This window comes from Lolium perenne, chromosome 5 (assembly GCF_019359855.2).
Source record: "Lolium perenne isolate Kyuss_39 chromosome 5, Kyuss_2.0, whole genome shotgun sequence".
In the NCBI taxonomy this organism is placed as follows: domain Eukaryota; kingdom Viridiplantae; phylum Streptophyta; class Magnoliopsida; order Poales; family Poaceae; genus Lolium; species Lolium perenne.
Genome location: NC_067248.2, coordinates 87,035,927 through 87,057,631, shown reverse-complemented (window position 1 = coordinate 87,057,631; position 21,705 = coordinate 87,035,927). Strand labels below are relative to the sequence as shown.

The following is a 21,705-nucleotide window of genomic DNA, read 5'->3' as shown; positions in this document are numbered from 1 at the left end:
TTACACAATTTGGAGAAACAAACTTGAGAGAGAGAGAGTAATAATGTACAAAAAAATCTTGTGCACATCCTACTAAAACGAAAGCAAAATGCACCATAACCAGAAGATTTCTATAAATAGCAAGAAACCCCATGGCCATACTCTACGGCGGATGCCGGTGTTGAGTGAAATTAGTGCCAAGTGGGCATGAGTGGAACCCCACAAAACTAACTTGCGTGCGAAACGAAATTGTCACGCATGGATTTCCACTTAGATACCAAGTCCCCTGGTCATATTTTTCGTGGACTTACATGATTGTGCAATTGCACTTCGATTCCATCTTAGGAGGCTTCAAGCTATCAGATGACCTTGTAATTTCAGGAGTAGAATGTAACTCTTGCACCTCGGCTGTTTCTGTGACGCTTTCACGTTCCAATATTGTCCTTGGTATGTTACGTTTTGCCGTTCTTCTGTGAGGCAGCTTCAACAAACCATCCTCTCGTTGAAAGGATTTACCTATTCCCATGACTGTTGGTCGAGGGGCAACAGACAGTCCAGATCCCTGCTCCTTCTCCAATGCAATTGTTGCAGCCTTATATGCAATGTCGTGAACAATGGAACTGCAGAACAGAATTGTATCGGTAGCCTCTTCTAAAGTGAAACTTCTCTGAATTTGTTTCCTCGATCGCTCTACAAGTCAGGCACAAATTCTATGTTGCATGAATCATATACGCTGACTAATATATTAAATCTGTCTGGTTAAGGTACGAAATCTGTACTAGACCATAATGGTCAGGCTACTCTTGATGCAACAGACATGCACAATGACCTCACAAGTAGAATAAAACAATGTTGCATGAAATATTTTGACTAAAGATGCATGCATGAAGCTAGTGCAGGAGGTACATCAACTAGTTGCCTGTCAAATTTTGATCCTCAACAAAATTCGACACTACAGTCAAGTGGTGGACTAAGTTTCAGTTAGCAGTTTTCACCAAACCACACATTTGCCATGGAAATCAAGTTCTGATGAAATATGACAGGGTACACAAATAACAAGGTAGAGGTAGAGTAAAGTGAAGTGAAGCTTGTGGCAGAGTTACAAGGGGTAGCTGGGGAAAAGTGCATTGGGATTATCGTATTAGGTGAGCAAGTACGAGAGTGCCAAGTATTCGTGATGGGAGGGAGTATTTAATAAAGCAATATTCAAGGCCTTTGTCTGGATTGTTTAATAGGAGCCACATGAACTGATTATTTATGTATATCATGTAGAAGATGCCTTGTTCACAAAATTACGTAAGTATTATAATTCTCCCTGGATTTCTCAAAGCAGGTGTATTTTCCATGGAAATATTCTTGTGTATACAGTGCTCATGAGTCTCAGGGAAAATTAATCCCAAAGATGGTACATGAGCACTTATGCCGCAATATAACCAGAAAAGGCACGTTAATTGCAAACAACGAGTCAAAATGAAATTAGCGAATAGGAACTCTTTGAGACGGAAAGCCAACATGAAAATTAGGAAATCAGGAATTCATACCATCGTTTGGAAGATTTGCTATTTTAGCCTCTGTTGCAGAAACCTGCACATCCTCCTCAGAAATGGTAGACACAAAATAATCATCCAACCTGTTTGCCTCATCAGAAACCAGAACTACTTCAGACTGCATTTGATGCCTATAACAACAGTTCTCACCCCATGGGTGAGGATGTTCTGGAGTGTCAGCTGCATAGTTTGTGATGGCAACATTTTCTTCACTTATTTTTATGCAGTTTCCATCAGCATCTAGAGACATGCTAGTGCATATATCGTCATTATGAGCCATCCTATCTGCACTTTGATTCTGAATTACAACATCTCTGGCTGTTTCGCTGTCATCATTTACAATAGCTTGCGCCACAGACCAGCACTCTATAGCACTTGAGAGAGCATCTTTACAAGACCCATATTCTTCAGCAGAAATCATTATTCTTGAAGCATTATTTTCTGAATTATCGATTGGGTAACAAGCATCATTTAAAGGGCAAAATGAAACTGAAGAATCACTGATTGACATATCTGAAACAGAAGCAATGCTTTGATGACTCACAGTACTGCCTATTTGAGACTTGTCGCAGTCACCATGCTTGCTACTTTTAAGGTGCTCAAAGTGTACTTCATATTGCCTCGAAGACCCTACATCAACAGAAGACGTCACTGAGGAGCTATCACATCGATTGATATGGCTAATCAAATTGTCATTATCTCTTGTATAATAGGGTTCTGAACAAAGAATGCTTGTAGCAACCAAGGGCCTCCCTTCCAGAACAGGCCATGTATTGCTGCTTGACTTCTGCAATAGGATTACTGATATCCCTGTGCCCTCAGTATAATTAACCTTATTGCTTGGTGGCCAAGTTGATTTGTGAGAATCAGTGGTCCTGATATCAGACACAACCTCATTACCTTGGCAATACAATTCTGACAAGCCTTGGGGCATTCCATGATTGAGGTTGTCATTTTGGTCCCTGAAATGGTCATACGCCACATATGTTGATATTGCTAGTTGACAGCCACCTATATTAACTCCATTGGATGATGTATCATTGCTATTTCCTACTGAAGAGTCAACAATAGTATGTAGCCTTTTATTTTCAGGGAGATCCTTCATGCGCTGCCTCAATAGCACTTCCTCAGTTGTGTCCACCGTTAACTGAGTTGGACACCTTGACGAACAATCACTGGGGGGCTCATTGATTACAGGTCGATGGTCAAGAGATGCCTCACTGCAATCTTCTACACAACCTGGGACTGCAAGACAAGCTTCTGATGGAATGCAAAGTTTATGATGTTGGTGGTGTGTTTCTTCTGTAGTGTGTATCTCAGGGTTTGCAGAGAAAACTCCAAACTTTAATGTGCATTCTTCACAATAATGACATCCATCCACATCCATCACGTTGAATAACTTTCCACACCTGGCGCAGCTGGCCATTTTACCATGTCCAGACTCAGAACTACTTGCAACATCACTTGAACTCTGATTAGCTATTTGACTACTTTCCATATCACAGTCACATGTACTACCTTTTACATAATCTTCTATGCTTGATGATACTTCTGGGCCACTTCGAGTAGGTGATAAACTGCGTTGTTGGCAACAGGACGCTTCATTCAGCTCATCGAATTTATCAAACATAAATATGTCGTGAATTCCAGAACTAGCAGTTGCTTCGCATTCACTAGCTAGATTGTGTCGTTCTTTGCCGTCCTCCACAAAAGAACCAAAAGTGGCTCTGTGATCAAAGCTTGCATTACTGCTTGTTGTGATTGAGGAATTGCGTGAAAGCACAGGCAGATGCACATTACTTCCTTTTCCAGCAACAAAAGTAGTTGTAGGAACACTTGATAGTAGTGGTCTGAACATATCTTGAGGAGCTTTGCGGTGATCCTAGAAAATGCATACCACCATTTTCCTCTTAGTAATAACTCAGAAAAAAAATTAAACAAGAATGATAGAATTCTAAGTTGCATTAAGAGAACACCAACTGCATACAGTATCATTTATGGTACAACGTGTATGTAACACAAGGAATAAAGTAACCAGTGAATGAAATTGTTACTATCCAAATACCCATGCACTACTACGTGATAATTGTCAAGCTTCATGCACTAGGCAACACAACCAAATGTACGAACTGATGGAAAGGGCTAGGCAATCCACTTATGCACTTCAACACCCCCTTTCACATGCGACACGGAAGAACACAAAGGGTGGAATAGCAATTTTAGGATAAATTGCGCAATCCAGGGGCTCTTACCATTTCAAGCCTCATACACTAGCCAACGCGACCAAAAGTCCGAACTGTTGGAAAGGGCTACACAATCCACTTATACACTTCAACAATAATAACAAAATTGTGTATGGAGACATTGTTTAACTTGGTTTCTATCTTGTGGGTGTCTGTGTCTAGGGGAATGTGCTTATGTGATATTTGGCCACGTTACGGAAAAACTTGTTTTTCTCCCTATCACTCTCTTTATGCCAATCAGTAAGAAATAAATGCCTCAATGGATCTTTACATACTTACGGTCAATACAACGAGCACCAATCATACAACCCTTGTAGTATATTGTCATCGTTTTTTTAGCAAATAAAACTAAAAATTGAAAATGATAAAAGTGAAAATTGAAAATCCGTGCAGCATTCAGGCCTTCAGACACCAACATACAAGAGGAGGAACTGGAACTGCAGCGTCCTTGAGCTCGTGCTTACCACAAGCCTGCATACCATGCACCAAGAGAGTAATAGGGAATGTGCTTACCACAGCTCCTCAACCAGCAAACGGTCTCTGTTTCCGTTGCGGCGATAAGTACAGTAGAGATCATCAATGCAAGCGCCAAGGGCAACTTCTCACCATCGAAGTAAGGGATTTTGGAGAATTTCTATCTGACGATGTTGTGCATGCACTGGAGTTACTGGATGAGCCTGAGCATGTCGACTGCTGTCATTTCTCAGCTCACGCGCAGGCTGGAACTGAAGCACTAGAAACACTTTGTCTGCATTTGCTTATTGGTAACCAAGTCATGTTGCTGTTCGTTGACTCTGGAAGCACACACGCACTATTGTGAATTCTGAATATGCACGTCGCATTGGAGCAAAACAGAGCAGCATTGCACCGTGCAAGGCGCAGAATTCCATACTGATATGAGTGTATTGGAACTAAGGAGCCTACAATGGCATACTTTTTTTTTGAACACAAGGGGGTCAGAGACCCCGGTGGAGCTTTTATAGACATGGTACAAATTACAAAAAGGTCCCTTTTCATCACTTGCCCTAAAAAACCTAGAAGAAAAGTAGAAAAAGCAATCAAGGACAGGGGCGCCTCTGCCACCCAACGCAGGCGAACTCGAGGCATTTCCGCCAACCTCCGAAAGTGCCCGATAGCTCACCTCCGGCGACAAGATCCAACCGCTGGCTACCACTGGAAGGCCGGGGACGAACCACTTGACCTTCCAACAGCGTTGAGCTCTAGCGATTGACCAGCAAGGCCTCCGCCATGGAGGTTGAAGAAGATGGGCCACCTTTTTGGCCGAAGATCACGGCGACAAGCACGGTCGCCGCGTGTTGCGCTCGAAGAAAAACAGCTCCAGGACGCCGCTCTGTAGATCCGCCAACAACAGCTTCACCTGGAAGCTCCTCTTCGTCTCCACCACCACGGTGGCTTGAAAGAGGAGGATCCAAATCATCACCGCCCAGATCCAGAGAGCCTCTGAAGAGCTTTTATTGAAGGGGTTGTAGAAGCTCTGTCGCGCTCGCCTCCGGCTCCGACCACCAGAGCACCACGAGCAGCAGCAACACCACCACAAGCTGCAGGGAGCAGCTCGAACTCCGCCGCCGCCACACCCCCGAGGGCATTACGCCTAACTCCACACGGGTAAAGCAGGAAACTAGACTAGATCTAACCCTAAACCTATCCCTATCTACTCCAGTGCGTCTCCTCGACCAACTCCGGCCGGCTATTCCGGCAGAGAAGGCCTCGGATCGGCCTGGTCGGTGGTGAGAAGCTCCCAAGCAACTGTAGCTAAGAGAGAGAGGAAGGGGGAGAATGAAGCAGGTATCCCACAATGGCATACTTGGGATGGACTGGTTGCAACATCACAACCCAAAGATTGATTGGGTTCAAAAACACCTACATTTAAGAAGTGAGCCTGGCTCACTTGGTTAGGGAAGTGGATGTACAACCCAGCCACCTAGGTTCAAGTCGCCAGGGATGCGAATTTGGGTTCTTATTATTTAAAAACAAAATCACTGTAGGGGCTTCCCCTACCGTATTCCTTTCAAAAAAAAACACCTACATTTTCCTTCTCTGAATGTTCAGCTCAAAGGTGTTCCAAATACTGAAATCAAACAACTTCAGCAAGCGCAGTTTGATCAATTTAAAAAATGGTACAGGGGCAATGACATTTGGGCAATTGCTCTCCTTGACACTTCCTAAACTTCTCAGGCCAGTGAGGTGGTACCAGCAGACATTCAAGATCTCCGGAATAATTTTGGCGATGTGTTTACTGAACCCAACACTCTGCCTCCCGATCATCAGTATGACCAGACCATGCTGTACCCCTTGAGCCTTCATCGACACCAGTCAATTCCCGCCCCTACCGCTCTCCTCTACAGAAAGACAAGATAGAACGACACGTTGCTGAAATACTCAAATCTGGAGTAATCTCACCGAGCATGAGCCCTATGCCTCCCAGTGTTGCTCGTGAAGAAAAAGGATGGGAATTGGCAGTTTTGTGTGGAATATCGCAGACTGAACAAGATGACAACAACAACAACAACAACAACAACAACAACAACCAAGCCTTTCAGTCCCAAACAAGTTGGGGTAGGCTAGAGTTGAAACCCATAAGATCTCGAAACCAAGTCATGGTTCCGGAACGTGGATAGCTAACTTCCACGCACCCCTATCCATGGCTAAATCTTTGTCGATATTCCAAACCTTCAGGTCTCTCTTAACGGACTCCTCCCATGTCAAGTTTGGTCTACCACGACCCCTCTTAACATTCTCATCACGCTTTATCCGTCCGCTATGCACTGGCGCTTCCGGAGGCCTCCGTTGGATATGTCCAAACCATCTGAGACGATGTTGGACCAGCTTCTCTTCAATCGGTGCTACCCCAACTCTCTCCCGTATATCGTCGTTCCGTACCCGATCCTTTCTTGTGTGGCCACATATCCATCTCAACATGCGCATCTCTGCTACACTTAACTGTTGGATATGTCGTCTCTTCGTTGGCCAACACTCAGCGCCATACAACATCGCAGGTCGGATAGCTGTCCTATAAAACCTGCCTTTTAGCTTTTGTGGCACTCTCTTGTCACAGAGTACGCCCGAAGCTTGGCGCCACTTCATCCAACCAGCCTTGATTCGGTGGCCCACATCTTCATCGATATCGCCATCCTTCTGCAACATGGACCCCAAATATCGAAAAGTGTCTCTCTCCGCTACCACCTGCCCATCAAGGCTAACCTCTCCCTCCTCGTGCCTAGTCGAACTGAAACTGCACCTCATGTATTCAGTTTTAGTTCTACTAAGCCTAAAACCTTTCGATTCGAGAGTTCGCCTCCACAACTCTAACTTTCTATTAACCCCCGTTCGGCTATCATCGACTAACACCACATCATCCGCAAAGAGCATACACCATGGGATGTCTCCTTGTATATCCCTTGTGACCTCATCCATCACCAAATCAAAAAGATAAGGGCTCAAAGCTGACCCTTGGTGTAGCCCTATTCTAATTGGAAAGTCATCAGTGTCGCCATCGCTTGTTCGAACACTTGTCACAACATTATCATACATATCCTTGATGAGGGTAATGTACTTTATTGGGACTTTGTGTTTCTCCAAGGCCCACCACATGACATTCCGAGGTATCTTATCATAGACCTTCTCCAAATCAATGAACACCATATGAAGGTCCTTCTTTTGCTCCCTGTATCTCTCCATCAGCTGTCGTACCAAGAAGATGGCTTCCATGGTAGACCTCCTGCATGAAACCAAATTGGTTTTTGGTCACGCTTGTCAACCTTCTTAAGCGGTGCTCAATGACTCTCTCCCATAGCTTCATAGTATGGCTCATCGCCTTGATTCCACGGTAATTAGTACAACTTTGAACATCCCCCTTGTTCTTGAAGATTGGTACTAAAATACTCCGCCTCCATTCTTCGGGCATCTTGTTTGACCGAAAAATGAGGTTGAAAAGCTTAGTTAGCCATACTATCGCTACGTCCCCAAGGCCTCTCCACGCCTCGATGGGGATACCATCAGGACCCATCGCCTTGCCGCCTTTCATCCTCCTTAACGCCTCCTTAACCTCAGACTCCTGGATACGTCGCACAAAGCACATGCTGGTATCATCAAAGGAGCCGTCTAGCTCAATGGTAGAGCTCTCAGCCTCTCCATTGTAAAGGTTGTCAAAGTACTCCCGCCATCTACGCTTGATCGCCTCATCCTTCACAAGAAGCTGATCATCTCCGTCCTTGATGCATTTGACTTCGTTGACATCCCTCGTCTTCCTCTCCCTAAACTTGGCCATCTTATAGATGTCCCTTTCGCCTTCCTTTGTGTTTAAACGTTGGTAGAGGTCCTCATACGCCCGACCCCTTGCTTCACTCACCGCCCGCTTTGCAGCCTTCTTCGCCACCTTGTACTTCTCCATGTTAGTCGCACTCCCGTCCAGATATAGGCATCTCAAACTTGATCCTTTTTCTCCCTAATAACCTTCTCGGACCTCATCGTTCCACCACCAGGTATCCTTAGCTTCCCTTCTACTTCCCTTAGTCACCCCAAACTCCTCTACGGCCGACCTTCCGCAAGGTGTCGCCATACTCGTCCACATCATGTTTGCATCGCCTCCTTCCTCCCAAGGGCCCTCCTTAATAACCCTCTCCCCGAAAGCCTCGGGATGCCTCACCCTTGAGCTTCCACCACTTTGTTCTAGCGACTTTGGCGCGCTTACCCCGCCGGACACGGATCCTAAAGCGAAAGTCGGCAACCACCGCCTTATGTTGAGGGACAACACTCTCTCCAGGTATCACCTTACAATCAATGCAGCGCGTCTGCCTTCTCTTCTAGAGAGGACAAAATCAACTGCTAGAGTGTAGACCACTACCGAACGTCACTAGATGGGATTCTCTCTTCCTAAAGAGGGTGTTAGCTACGACCATGTCATAGGCTAGAGCGAAGCTCAGGACATCTTCTCCTTCTTGGTTCCTGATGCCATAGCCAAAGCCCCCATGCACCCTTTCAAAACCTGTGTTAGATGTACCCACATGGCCATTGAGGTCTCCTCCTATGAAGAGCTTCTCACCAATAGGTACCCTCCTAACCAAGTCCTCCAGGCCTTCCCAGAACTCCCTCTTGGTGCTCTCATTGTGGCCTACTTGTGGGGCATATGCGCTGATAACATTGAGGACTAAGTCCCCAACAACCAGCTTGACAAGGATCATCCGGTCCCCTTGCCTCTTGACATCCACAACTCCATCCCTGAGGCTCTTATTGACCAAGATGCCTACTCCATTTTTGTTTGAAGTTGTCCCCGTGTACCACAACTTGAAACCGGTATCATCCACCTCCTTCGCCTTCTGTCCCTTCCATTTGGTCTCTTGGACACATAGGACATCAACACGCCTCCTCACCGCTGTATCAACTAACTCCCGTAACTTACCCGTCAGGGACCCTAATGCCCAGCTACCTAAGCGTATCCTCCTAGGCTCGGCTAACTTCCTTACCCTCCGCACTCGTCGAGTCAAATGCGGAGACCCTTGCTCATTTTTCACTACACCGGGGCGTCGGTGCAGCGCGCCACTAAGGATGCGGCGACCCAACCCTTGCTCACTTATCACCGTATCCAGATCAAGATACGGCGCGCCACCAAGGGGGTGACGGCCCGGCCCTTGCCCATTTGACACCACACCCGGGTTCCGATGTGGCGCGTCGCTAAGAGGGTTACGCCCCAACGAGGTTCCTTTGGGTCTCATCTCCATAAGAGTGGCTGGGTTTTTTACGTTGGCTCGCCTCGCCTATTACAACCCTCCTCCTTTACCCGGGCTTGGGACCGGCTATGTTGAGACAACAAATTTCCTTTAACAATCGTCGATGAATTGCTTGGCGAGCTTGCTGGAGCAGCCATGTTTTCCGAGCTCGACCTCCATGCTGGCTATCGTCAAATACGTATGAAGCCTGAGGATGAAGAGAAAACGGCGTTTCAAACACACCATGGCCATTCCCATTTTCGAGTCATGCCTTTGGGCCTCACAAATGCGCCAGCGACATTTCAATGTCTCATGAATTCCGTCTTCACTGAGCATAAACGCAAGTTTGTCATCGTATTTCTTGACGATGATGGAAGATACCGTCATATGCTACGAAGAGCGAGTTCAAGCGCAAAGAAGGGACCTTAATGTCCAAGTACAAGAACTCGCATATACAAGGCCAAGACTTGAAGGCAAGCTAGACACTCAAGGCCAACAAAGCATGGCAAGCATGCAAAGACAAGAAGACTGGATGGCACGCCTTGAACAAGCTATTGCAAACATCGCCAACAACCAAAGCCACCGTTGAAGATCTTCACGTTCTCATAGCTCAAGGCATAGAGCTCCTTCACCGTCTCATCATGCCTCCAATGAAGACCCACGTCACCATAATGTGGATGCTCAAGTGCTTCAGCGACAAGCTCAAGAAGTGGAGCAAGAACGCCTTAGACTTGAACAAGAACATCTCCAACAAGAACGAGAACACCTTCAACTTGAACAAGAGAGGCTCCAACAAGAACATCTTGAGGCACAGTTCCAACAAGAACAAGAACGTCTCCGCCACGACCAAGACCTCATTCGTGAACGAGAACAAGAACGTCTTCGCCGTGAACAAGAAGCACTTGAAGAACAAGAGCGAGAACGTCAAGCACAAGTGGCCAATGCTCGAAGGCAACGCCAACATCAAGAACAACAAGATGTGAATCAAGGACGTCAAATCATCAATGTTGAAGCTCCTCAAGATGATGGTGCAAGAAGGAATAACCTTGACAATAGGAGACACAATCCTTTCAATCATCGAGCTCATCACGCACCGGATGGTCATCAAAGTGAAGCAAACCATCAAAATGATGAAGATGCTCCTAATGGAAGAAACCGTGATCGTGATGCCAACCCTCATGGCCATCACCAAGCACCAAGTGTGATGCCACCTCCTCGCCGAAACAATGAAGCGCAACCGCATGGAAGGCGCCCTCCTCAACCACCAAACAGAAACAACAATAGAGATGCTCAAGCGCCACCTCCAAACAACCGCCGCAATGAGGAAACAAGGAAATGCACATGACAATGATGAGTGCGAAGGTCAACGAACTAGAAGAGCAAACAATGGCAAGGTTCTTAAATGGATTGAGCATACCCGTCAAGAGGATAGTTGAATTCTTGCCATACACAAATATGGTTGAGTTGCTACATCAAGCTACAAGGGTCGAGCGCCAAGTAAGAGAAGACCTCACAAGTGCTAAATCCAAGTCCTTCTTCGCCGCAAGAAATGCAATCAATGAAGTCACTAGCACTATGAACACAATTGATAGCTCTTCAAAGGATCCCACAAAGCACACTAAAAGCGCCATGAAAACCACAAACTTCAAGCCGGCTCCATCCACCATGGCATCGAAGGCTTCAACGGGATCTAATAACATCACTTGCTTCAAGTGTGGTGCCCAAGGACATAAATCTTTTGAGTGCACAAACACTAGAGTCATGATAACTCGAGATGACGAAGATGTGGAGTACCTAACTGAAGTTGAATATGAAGCTTTGGTGCAAGCCGCAATAATCCTTGAAGATGATAAACTGGAAGATCAAGAGCAAGTCCTATGTGTGGATGATACAAGTCCCTCGCTTGTGGTGACCAAAGTCTTGACCACTCAAGCACATCCAAATGCAACATCTTCCAAACAAGAGCCGGAATCAATGGCAAATCTATCAAAGTCATCATTGATGGAGGTAGTTGCCACAACCTTGCAAGCACCGAACTATGTTCCAAGCTCAACCTCCAACTCCGGAAGCATCCACATCCTTACAACATCCAATGGCTAAGTGACAATGGCAATGTGAAGATCCAAAACACCGTGATTGTATCCTTCAAAATTGGAACATATGAAGACACGATAAAATGTGATGTGGTTCCCATGACAGTGTGTCACTTGCTACTTGGTCGTCCTTGGCAATACGATAAGAAAGCAAACCATGCCCTAAACCCTAAACTCCTAGCCAAATGATTGCGGACAATGCAAAGGCTTTAGCGAGGGCACAAGAAGCCACTAACACTAGTGAGATGAGAGGTGAGAGAGTACAACTACAACAAAGCCTTTATTCCCAAACAAGTTGGGGTAGGCTAGAGGTGAAACCCATAAGATCTCGTAACCAACTCATGGTTCTGGCACATGGATAGCAAGCTTCCACGCCGCTCTTTCCATGGCTAGTTCTTTGGTGATACTCAAGTACTTCAGATCTCTCTTTACGGACTCCTCCCATGTCAAGTGTGGTCTACCTAGTCCTCTCTTGACATTATCAGCACGCTTTAGCCGTCCACTATGCACTGGAGCTTCTGGAGGCCTGCGCTGAATATGCCCAAACCATCTTAGACGATGTTGGACAAGCTTCTCTGCAATCGGTGCTACCCCAACTCTATCTCGTATATCGCTACCCCAACTCTATCTCGTATATCATCATTCCGGACTCGGTCCTTTCTCGTGTGGCCACACATCCATCTCAACATGCGCATCTCTGCCACACCTAACTGTTGAACATGTCGCCTTTTAGTCGGCCAACACTCAGCGCCATACAACATTGCGGGTCGAACCGCCATCCTATAAAACTTGCCTTTTAGCTTTTGTGGCACTCTCTTATCACAAAGAATACCAGAAGCTTGCCGCCACTTCATCCATCCGGCTTTGATCCGGTGGTTCACATCTTCATCAATATCTCCATCCTTGTGCAGGATTGACCCCAAGCATCGAAAGGTGTCCTTCTGAGGCACCACCTGCCCATCCAGGCTAACCTCCTCCTCCTCATGCCTAGTAGTACTAAAACCGCACATCATGTACTGAGTTTTAGTTCTACTAATTCTAAAACCTTTCAATTCCAGGGTTTGTCTCCAAAGTTTTAACTTCCTATTGACCCCCGTTCAACTATCATCGATTAGGACCACATCATCCGCAAAGAGCATACACCATGGGATATCTCCTTGTATATCCCTTGACCTCATCCATCACCAAATCAAATAGATAAGGGCTCAAAGTTGACCCTGGTGTAGTCCTATTTTAATCGGGAAGTCATCGGTATCGCCATCTCTTGTTCGAACACTTGTCACAACATTATCGTACATGTCCTTGATGAGGGTAATGTACTTTGCTGGGGCTTTGTGTTTCTCCAAGGCCCACCACATGACGTGTCGCGGTATCTTACGTAGGCCTTCTTCAAGTCAATGAACACCATATGCAGGTCCTTCTTTTGCTCCTTGTATCTCTCCATGAGTTGTCGTACCAAGAAGATGGCTTCCATGGTCGACCACCCAGGCATGAAACCAAACTGATTTTTTGTCACGCTTGTCATTCGTCTTAAACGGTGCTCAATGACTCTCCCATAGCTTCATTGTATGGCTCACAAGCTTAATTCCACGGTAGTTAGTACAACTCTGAACATATCCTTTGTTCTTGAAGATTGGTACTAAATGAGAGGTGAGAGAGTGATCCACCTAAATGAGAGTGAGTGCCACAAGCCAAATATGAGCAGAAAAATGAAGAGTGTCCTCTTAGCCACCAAAAGCAAGTTAAGGGGAGTACAAGAGAACCCATCCACCATATTGCGCTATGTGTTCAAACACAACGAACCGCCGTCAGAGACTAACGACTTAACAACCATTCCTTTCTCTTTGATGTCTATTTTGAAGGAGTTCCAAGACGTGTTCCCCAATGAAGTTCCTCTCGGATTTCCCCCTCTACGAGACTTGAAGCACCGCATTGACATCATAACAGACACTCATCAATCCCAATTTCATGATCTTCTTGAGAAAAGACATGAAAAGAAACTCGCAATGCTCGTCACACACCACTTTTGGACCAAGATGAAGGGACACATCGAATGCCTATGCAAACGACGCAACAAGTGCTTTCAAGCTAAGTCTACTACCGACCCTTCCATGATCCAATTTTTGTTGTGGTAGATAGATTCTCTAAATTAGCTCATTACAAGACATGCTCTCGAACGGATAATGCTTCACACATTGCTACATTACTTTTTAGGGAATTTGTTCGACTTCATGGAATACCAACAAACGTCGCCTCGGACCGAGATATGAAATTCATGAACTATCATTGGACGACTCTAATGACCATCTACGACATCAACATCGCGAATCTTTCGCCATCAAGACCACCAGGTCCCCCAAGTGGACCCATGACGCGAGCACGCGCCAAAGCACTACACCAAGAGGTGAATTCGCTCCTCTCTGTATGTGATCTTAACACCCCTTTGGATGGAATGCTACCTCATGCCAATACAATGTGTGTCATTAGGTATCTTGAACAAGAAGCTCACCATGAAAGCCGAGTCCGTGGAAAAGAAGATGAAGAAGAAGTCACCAGAGCATCCATGCCGGAATCTCCGGCCCTACACACCAGAATCTCCGGCCTCACCAAGTTCGTCGCGAGTGCGTCAGGCCAGAACATGCCCGGAGATTGGACCGGAATCTCCGGCCGTAGCCACGCCGACCCCGAGCGCGTCGCCCGCAGAGACTAGGCCGGAACCTGCCCGCAGACTTGCCCGGAATCTTCGGCCCATCACCCCGAAATCTCCGATCAGCTACCACAGCCTGATGGACCAAAACCTCCGGACCAAGTGAAACGACATATTCGAATCTGCGTTGGGCCCAGCCCATGTAAAACCAGGATTTGTAATCTTTTATGCCTAAACTACCCTTGCTCGTGGCTGGCATATACAAGGGCCTCCACTCCCCCCTTGAAACCTTAGAGTTGATTTGAGATTAGACATGAGCTTTGCTCCTCCCTTTGGGAAACCTCCATAGACCTAAATCTATTGAGTGTATCAAGGATCTTGGGAATTGGTCTCTTCCATTCTAGGGATTCTAGTGTTGTTGATCTTTTGCCTCTTGCAATTCTATCAATTTGCCTCTTTCCCTCTTTGGAACTCTACCAATTTCTTGCCAATCTTTTGTGAGGGATTCTATTCCTTGTGGGTCTTTGCCTTGCAATTCGCGTAGGTGTATCGGGCCTATGAAGAACAACCGGTTGTGTGTGTCTGTTGCATTTGTATCTTCGATTTCCACGCTTTCCACCCCGTGTTCTTCGCGTTCCTCACCCCCTCCACCAAATCCGTGAAGAACGGGCCACACCCCATAGTTTGGCCACATCAAAGATCATTGTTGCATTCCACGACAGCGCTGTCGGCAGTTACTCCGGGATCCATAACACATATCAGCGCATCCACAAGCTATTCTATTGGCCAAGCTTGAAGCGGAGTATAGAAGAATTTGTCCGCCAATGTTCGATTTTCCAACAAGTAAAGCATGAGAACTCATGGCACGAAATCACTATGGACTTCATTGAAGGCCTTCCTTTATCCGTTGGTGCTGACTCGATTCTAGTTGTTGTCGACCGCCCGACGAAGTATGCGCACTTCATTCCCCTGCGCCACCCCTTTACCGCGTTCAAGTTGCGCAGTTGTTCATGGATACGGTCGTCGGGGTTCATGGTGTGCCACACTCAATTATTTCCGACTGCGACCGAGTTTTCACCAGCGCCTTCTGGTGGGAACGTTTCAAACTGGTGGGCACCAAACTAGCATATAGCGCAGCTTACCATCCCCCTACCGACGGGCAAAGCGAGCGAGTAAATCAGTGTTTGGAGATGTATTTACGCTGTGCCGTTCATGATTCTCCTAAACAGGGTCGAAACTGGTTACCAATGGCTGAGTTTTGGTACAATTCTTCGTACCATTCAGCATTGGGATGTTCTCCTTTCAAGGCTATGTACAAATCTGAACCAAATTCCGGTGCCTTGCCTAACCTGCCAACTAATCAGGGGATAGTAACTTCCGATGAGCTCCGTGATCAGCAGACACACACTGATCTACTTCGTGCCCGATTGGCCAAGGCCAAGAATGGCATGAAGCACTATGCAGATAAAAATCGCAGTGAGCGCTCCTTCCAAGTGGGTGATCAGGTTCTTGTAAAACTACAACCTCATGCTCAAGCTTCAATTATCAATCGTCCATTTCCCAAGTTGGCTTTCAAATATTTCAGTCCTTATGCTGTTCTGGCTCGAGATGGTTCACTGGCCTGGATTTGCCCTCTGGCTCGCTGGTGCACCAGGTCTTCCACGTTTCACAACTAAAACCATCCACTCCTGGTTACACTCCAGTAGACAGTGGGCGACCCTGTTCCAGTTGAGATAGTTGATCGTCGCCTGGTGAAGAAGGACAACGCGATGCTGCAAGTTCTGGTGAAATGGTCCACTCTCAAGGAGGAAGAAACTGCATGGGAAGATTACGAGATTTTGTGTGCTCGTTTTCCTGAGGCAGCTATTTGGGGTCAGGCTTCGTCTTCTGGAGGTGCAAGTGTCCCGCCCATCTTGACGATGTGTGCGGACACAGAAGGGTCTCTGACTGCTCGAGACCCACCAGAGAGGGGCAAGCAAGTACTAGGGCCACTGTCAGCTGGAGAGTAGGAAACGTAGGCTATGCTCTTGCTTCTGTCATGAGCTGTGCATGTGCGAGGTGGTTAAGTAGAGGAGCGTGTGTGTTTCTGGGTATGCTTGTTAAAAAAGTTGGTCTAATCTTCTCATCCCCAGTTCTCTATTCCCTCACCCCCTTCTCAATTATATCTCAAATTGTATCAAGAACTGAGTACTGGAATTAAAATTGTGCGATCCTAATCCTCTGTGAGATCGGGTCTTCACCTGTTCTTTCAGATCCAACAAAAGAAAAGAAAAGCAAAAAACACCAGGACACCAATGTTACCTCGATTTGATTGTTGCCATGATTTCCCCATCATTAACTTGTTAGGTGATTTTCAAGAAGAAATATTGTTATTTTGCACCATTTAATTAGCTTCGGTTTTTCCTCCATCTAATCAATTGACATGTCTATAAGTTCCAAACGGAAAACCAACACGACCATACTTCTTCTGGTCCACACCGTGAGTAGAAAAACTCGAAAAAAGGAATACAGTAATAGGAAATTAAAGCTGACAATAATTAATACGGATGGGTTCAAAAGGTAAACAACAATGTTCAAGAGAAAGACAGTAATAGAAAAGCATGCATGTGTCTTGTATACGTGGAATTGTTTCATCTGAATTTATCAATTGTATGGCAGGTTTTGTTTTGGAAAGATACGTGGAATTGTTTTATTACAAATTCTAAGGCAGGTCTCGGTTTGGAAAGCAAGATTTTTCTTTGACTTGACTTAGACGTGAGATGGCCCATGTGTCTGGTTTGTGAGGAGGAGGGGAGGAGGTGGAGATGAACCATGGATGAACACTACCAACTAGCATCAATAGTAAAGATAGAACACTTTATTGTACACAAGGGCAGAATTACACCCAGGCAGGCTGCCAGATGCCTAGGACCAATAAAGCATTAGGGTCCGTTTGGTTGATGGACCGATATGCATGGGATGGGATGGATCAGATTTTAGGGATGGGACGATCCACATTAGGGTGATCACACTTTCTGTTTGGTTCAAAGAATTTGAGGGGATGGGATGACATGTGATTAGCTAGTAATATTCAATAGCCTTCTATTAGCAGTGTTTAATTGAAATTAGGCTTAAAAAATTGTAGCAACGCCGCGGCCATGAGGAAGGCCAGCTTAGTCGGCATCCTGCTCGACGGAGGGTGTCGACCGCGAGGAAGGCCGACCTCGCCGGCGTCCCGCTCGACGGGTGCGACGACCAGGAAGACGTTGTCCCGCTCGACCGCGAGGAAGACCGGCCTCGCCAGCATCCCATTCGACGGGGGCGGCAAGCACGAGGAAGACGGCATCCCGCTCGACCGCGAGCAAGACCGGCCTCACCGGCGTCCGGCTCGACGGGGACGGCAGGCTCACGCGGCCGGGAAGGCGAGGATACAGCGAGCCCAGGCGGCGACATCGGTCTTCCATCACCAGATGTGGAAGTGGCGTCGTTGGCGAGACGCGGAAGTCGGGTCAACCACGAACCCATGCAGCGGCTGGGCAGGGCAACGACGAGCCCAAGCGGCAGTCTTCCAGCGAACGGGAACGGGTCAACATAAACGAGGGGAGAAGATTAGCGATGGATCCACGGATTAGAAAAAGTGGGATGGAGAGGTCCGGCCGATTTTTGGGGATGAGTTGGGTCAGCATCTAGAGAGAATATTCCTTGCATGTGGATGGTTCCATCCACACACTTTATAACCAAACACACGCAAAATGGGATGGTCCAATCCCATCCCTATTTCGATCACCAACCAAACGCACGCTTAATTATCTCTTCAAAACAGGAAAAAACCAAGTGAATTTTAAACTCAACACAACATGATAACAGCTAGCCCGTGGTTTGGTACATTTCCGGGTTAGCACCTCACTATACATAATCATGTACGAGATCTATAGCATCCCTGAGCAGATGAGATCCTTAACGAAATCCAAGTAAATGAAGATACATGAAATTATTGACGTGATCCTGGTGGTAGTGGCTGAGTTGTACTCTCCTTTCCTAATTCCACAGAGAACCTACAATCCATTTCTTCCTTATACACAATGTGTAATTCACCATTTCACTAAACGTGGAAAAACACCCAGTGTCAAATAAAGTATATGTGAAGCATTTTTTCGAAAAAAAAATGTAAGGTATGCAATGTTCTCCCAATTTTACAAAATGGATTATCAACTATATATCCCAAACGAAAAACAGAATAATGTAAACAAAGAGGAAATATTCCATCATAACAGTAAAACATATAAATGCTTACCATCAACCAAACAGCAGAATCAAAGTTCCGCTTTGGGGCAGAATTAGAGGAGAAACTCTTAGATAGCTTCTTTGCTGATGCTAATGTTTTGGTCTTCATCACTGACAAGCTCTTTTTTACAGCTGGGCTACCATCATAGCCAACTGGCACAGACTGCACGCAATCCAGATCATCATCCACAGAAGATGTTGCAGAGGCTTTGATGTATGAGCCGAAACGATCTCGTTCATTACTACCGGATGAACTGGCTATTCTTGATAGAGTAGGAGATATTGATCGCCTGCTTCCTCTTGAACCCATGTCCAATCCACTGAAAGATGAAGGAGATCCACCCCTTGAACGGGATACTGGACGATCTGGTAAAGATGTGCGAAGATTTGGAGGTGCATCGAAAGAGAAACCCAGATCATTTGACTGCCATACATGAAGTTTCGGCAAAGATGACCTACGATTATCTATAACAGGTGAGCCCCCCCTTGTTCCATTCAATGTTGGGCCACTTGAAGTAATCACTCTCCTTGAAGCAGGACAAGGCGACCTTCTTGGAGGTGTTAACGTCTTAGCAGCTGGAGGAGTTGATGATCTTCGTAATGTTATAGATGGTTGGAGAGCAAGTGGTGGACTACTGCGAGAAGATGAATTCGATGATCTTGTCCTTGTAAGAGCTGCATTGCAATTTGACCGTGGTGATGGACTAAGCCTATTTGGACTCGCACTGCTTCTTCTAGACCTTTGAGTATTTTCCTTCTGTGTATATATCAGAAAAAAATTATTGCCAATTTTAGATGGTTTGAATTCGAGGAACTTATGGTGAGATCAAAACACTTACTGTTGATGACCTCGAAATAGATAGCGGCTTAGTTTGGGACCTGCCCCTAGGAGCCAGATCAATGCAGTGGTTTTCTTCATCATCCAATGAGCGAAAAAGTGGAGTCTCTGGAGGAGTCAACAGCCTGTTAAATAAGAATTCAGAAGTACAAAAGTAGTTAGTAGATGAAAACTGAACTCACTGCATAAAGACATCATGAAGACGGCTATAATAAATCTTAATAAATGTTATATTCACTAGAAACAAAAAGGCAGCAAGTGCAATGAAGAAAAACAAAACAAAACTAGATGTGTTTTTTAAGTGTGCTTACCAGTCATAATCATTCTTGTCACCATCCACATTAAGCAAATCACGGCTCTCTACTCGTCCAGCAATTTTGAAACCAAGATTGAAATTTGGAAAATAGTTCAACTTTGCTGAAGCATAGGATCAGACACAATAAAGTAACAGTAAATATGAATCATACAATACATTTCACATACTAGGAAGAAGCAGATTATAAACAAAAAACACTAAAAATACGAAAGGGGTATTTATGAGAATTACATAACGATTCGCCAAGATCATCTGGCTGTTCCAGTAAGAAGTTCTCCCTCTCGCTTTTCTTCAGATCATTGAACAACAAGAGCCCATCATCCTTTGATTTAGCAGGCAGTGTACTCCCAAAACTTCGTCTCCTCTTGTGGGCAATCTCTTTTGCAGGAGATCTTCTCAGTGAAGGTGAGATTGGCATTTGTATATCCTTGTAATCTCTCCGAGGAGCTGTCCCTATGCTCCACGAAGTTAACCCATTTAGAAAATTTACCTGCAAGACAATAAATTGTCACAGAGGACTAGCCACACGGAAAATGCTCAGGAGTACAAACAGGATATCAACTTCTAAGCATTCTTGGAAGCTATGAAGGATTAGTGACACAGAAAAACTGAAGAGCTACAAATGACACATATATAAAGGAACTTCTGGATCTCAACATGCAATGCTGAAAAAAACCAAGCCACACCGCCAAACAAAGCTATATACCCAAATTACATCTGCGATGCTAATATATAGTTATTAATTTCCTTGCAGCAATCAAACAGAATGAACCAACCAAAAGGGTCCCAAAAAGCAACGCAAACTTGAAGCTGCCCATCATTCTTGCACTTCAATGCCCAAACTGCCCAATCCATCACATTTCTAGATGGAAAGATCCACCCATCTGGGAGATAAGACCCAATCATGTGACAGGTTCCTCAATATAATTTGGACAGAAAGGCAAGTTACCAGCAGCATGGCAAAAGCTTGTATTAAACTCTTCTATCCCGCAGTTGAGGACACTATTTAGTGCGCATACTGGATCAGTCGATTAAGATGCTTTACCAATCCTAGGAAGCTTCGTAAATATAAACAATCCGGAAGTAAGCCCTTGAAGAAAAGGCATGCCCTACAAGCAGTTGCCTCACAATAGAACCTTGTGAACAATAAAAATGGGTAAAACCTGTAAACTCGACTTATTTTAGTTCCGAAGCACCCAGTCTTACTCTATTTACTACATTGTAAGTTCTTCGAGCCATGAATCATACTCAATGTTTTAGGTTGCCCAACCATAAACCCCCGAGAGTTACTTTAAATTAAAAAAAAACCCGAGAGTTGAGCTTGAACCACAAAAGCAAACTCAGAAAAGGAAGCTGGGAGCAAAAACAGTGGTAACGAACTGTCGAAGCCAATTGAGCAAGAGGGGTAGGCAGAAAATGCGAATTACACTTCCTCCTTACTGCATTCCACCCCCCGATGGTCGGGCAAGCCGAATCTCGCGCCCAGCCGGTCCAACACCCGCCCGACCGCCGCTGACTCAGAGCAGAAATGCGCGAGCCGTCGCCACGGGCAGCACGCCCCGGCGCCGAGGGGGGCAGATCCGGCCGAATCCGAACTGCTCGGCTCGGGACGCGTGCGCGGCGGGCGGTCTTCTAGGGTTCCGTCGCCGCTTCTGCCCCGGCGGCGACTTCGCTCTCGGCGCAGTGCTCGGCTCGCCGCGACCGCTTTGCTGCGGCGAGAAGCAAAGGGAGCAGGCCGTTCGTCGCCTCGACTCTAGCACTGCACTCTGGTGCAGAGCGCTGCAGGGCTGCAGTGGAGTGTGGCGCTGCGGCTGCGTGCTGTAGAGTTGCGTGGCTGCGTGCCGCGCCTGGGCGAGCTGAACCTGAGACGCGGACGTTCGTATCTAGAGGAGTATAAAATATGGCGTGTCTACTTCTCAAGTTCTCATGTGAAATTTGGGTTGGTGTAACCATTTTGAACTTTTTTTCTTTGTACTTTCTTTTTAAAAAAACAGTAATCCTAAGCATTTTTTTAACAGGGGTAGGTCCCGGAGGGACCTAGAAGCTAGCGGTG

General features: G+C 46.0%; 1 protein-coding gene across 4 annotated transcripts; it reads right to left on the bottom strand.

Moving 5' to 3' along the window:
- Nucleotides 1–216: 216 nt before the first annotated feature.
- Nucleotides 217–21,432, bottom strand: LOC127300737 (uncharacterized). Of its 4 annotated transcripts, none has more exons than XM_051330892.2 (7): nucleotides 21,080–21,432; nucleotides 19,884–20,142; nucleotides 19,648–19,753; nucleotides 19,338–19,461; nucleotides 18,509–19,255; nucleotides 1,521–3,408; nucleotides 217–669 (listed from the first exon to the last, which is right to left on the bottom strand). In XM_051330892.2, the coding sequence occupies exons 2-7, from the start codon at nucleotides 20,068–20,070 to the stop codon at nucleotides 287–289; spliced, it is 3,435 nt and encodes a 1,144-aa protein (XP_051186852.1). In that variant the 5' UTR covers nucleotides 20,071–20,142; nucleotides 21,080–21,432; the 3' UTR covers nucleotides 217–286. The 4 variants fall into 4 exon arrangements, with proteins under 4 accessions (XP_051186852.1, XP_051186851.1, XP_051186853.1 ...); XM_051330891.2 differs by having other exon boundaries at nucleotides 21,093–21,432; XM_051330893.2 differs by having other exon boundaries at nucleotides 350–599; nucleotides 21,093–21,432.
- Between the last annotated feature and the right edge of the window lie 273 nt (nucleotides 21,433–21,705).

Bases quoted from the DNA above. Each gene is read 5' to 3' on its own strand.
- LOC127300737 (XM_051330892.2), bottom strand. From the start codon at position 20,070: ATGCCAATCTCACCTTCACTGAGAAGATCTCCTGCAAAAGAGATTGCC. The intron at 19,754-19,883 runs GTAATTCTCATA...CCTATGCTTCAG, and splicing joins TGATCTTGGCGAATCGTTAT to CAAAGTTGAACTATTTTCCA. The intron at 670-1,520 runs GTATGAATTCCT...CCTGACTTGTAG, and splicing joins AGCAAATCTTCCAAACGATG to AGCGATCGAGGAAACAAATT.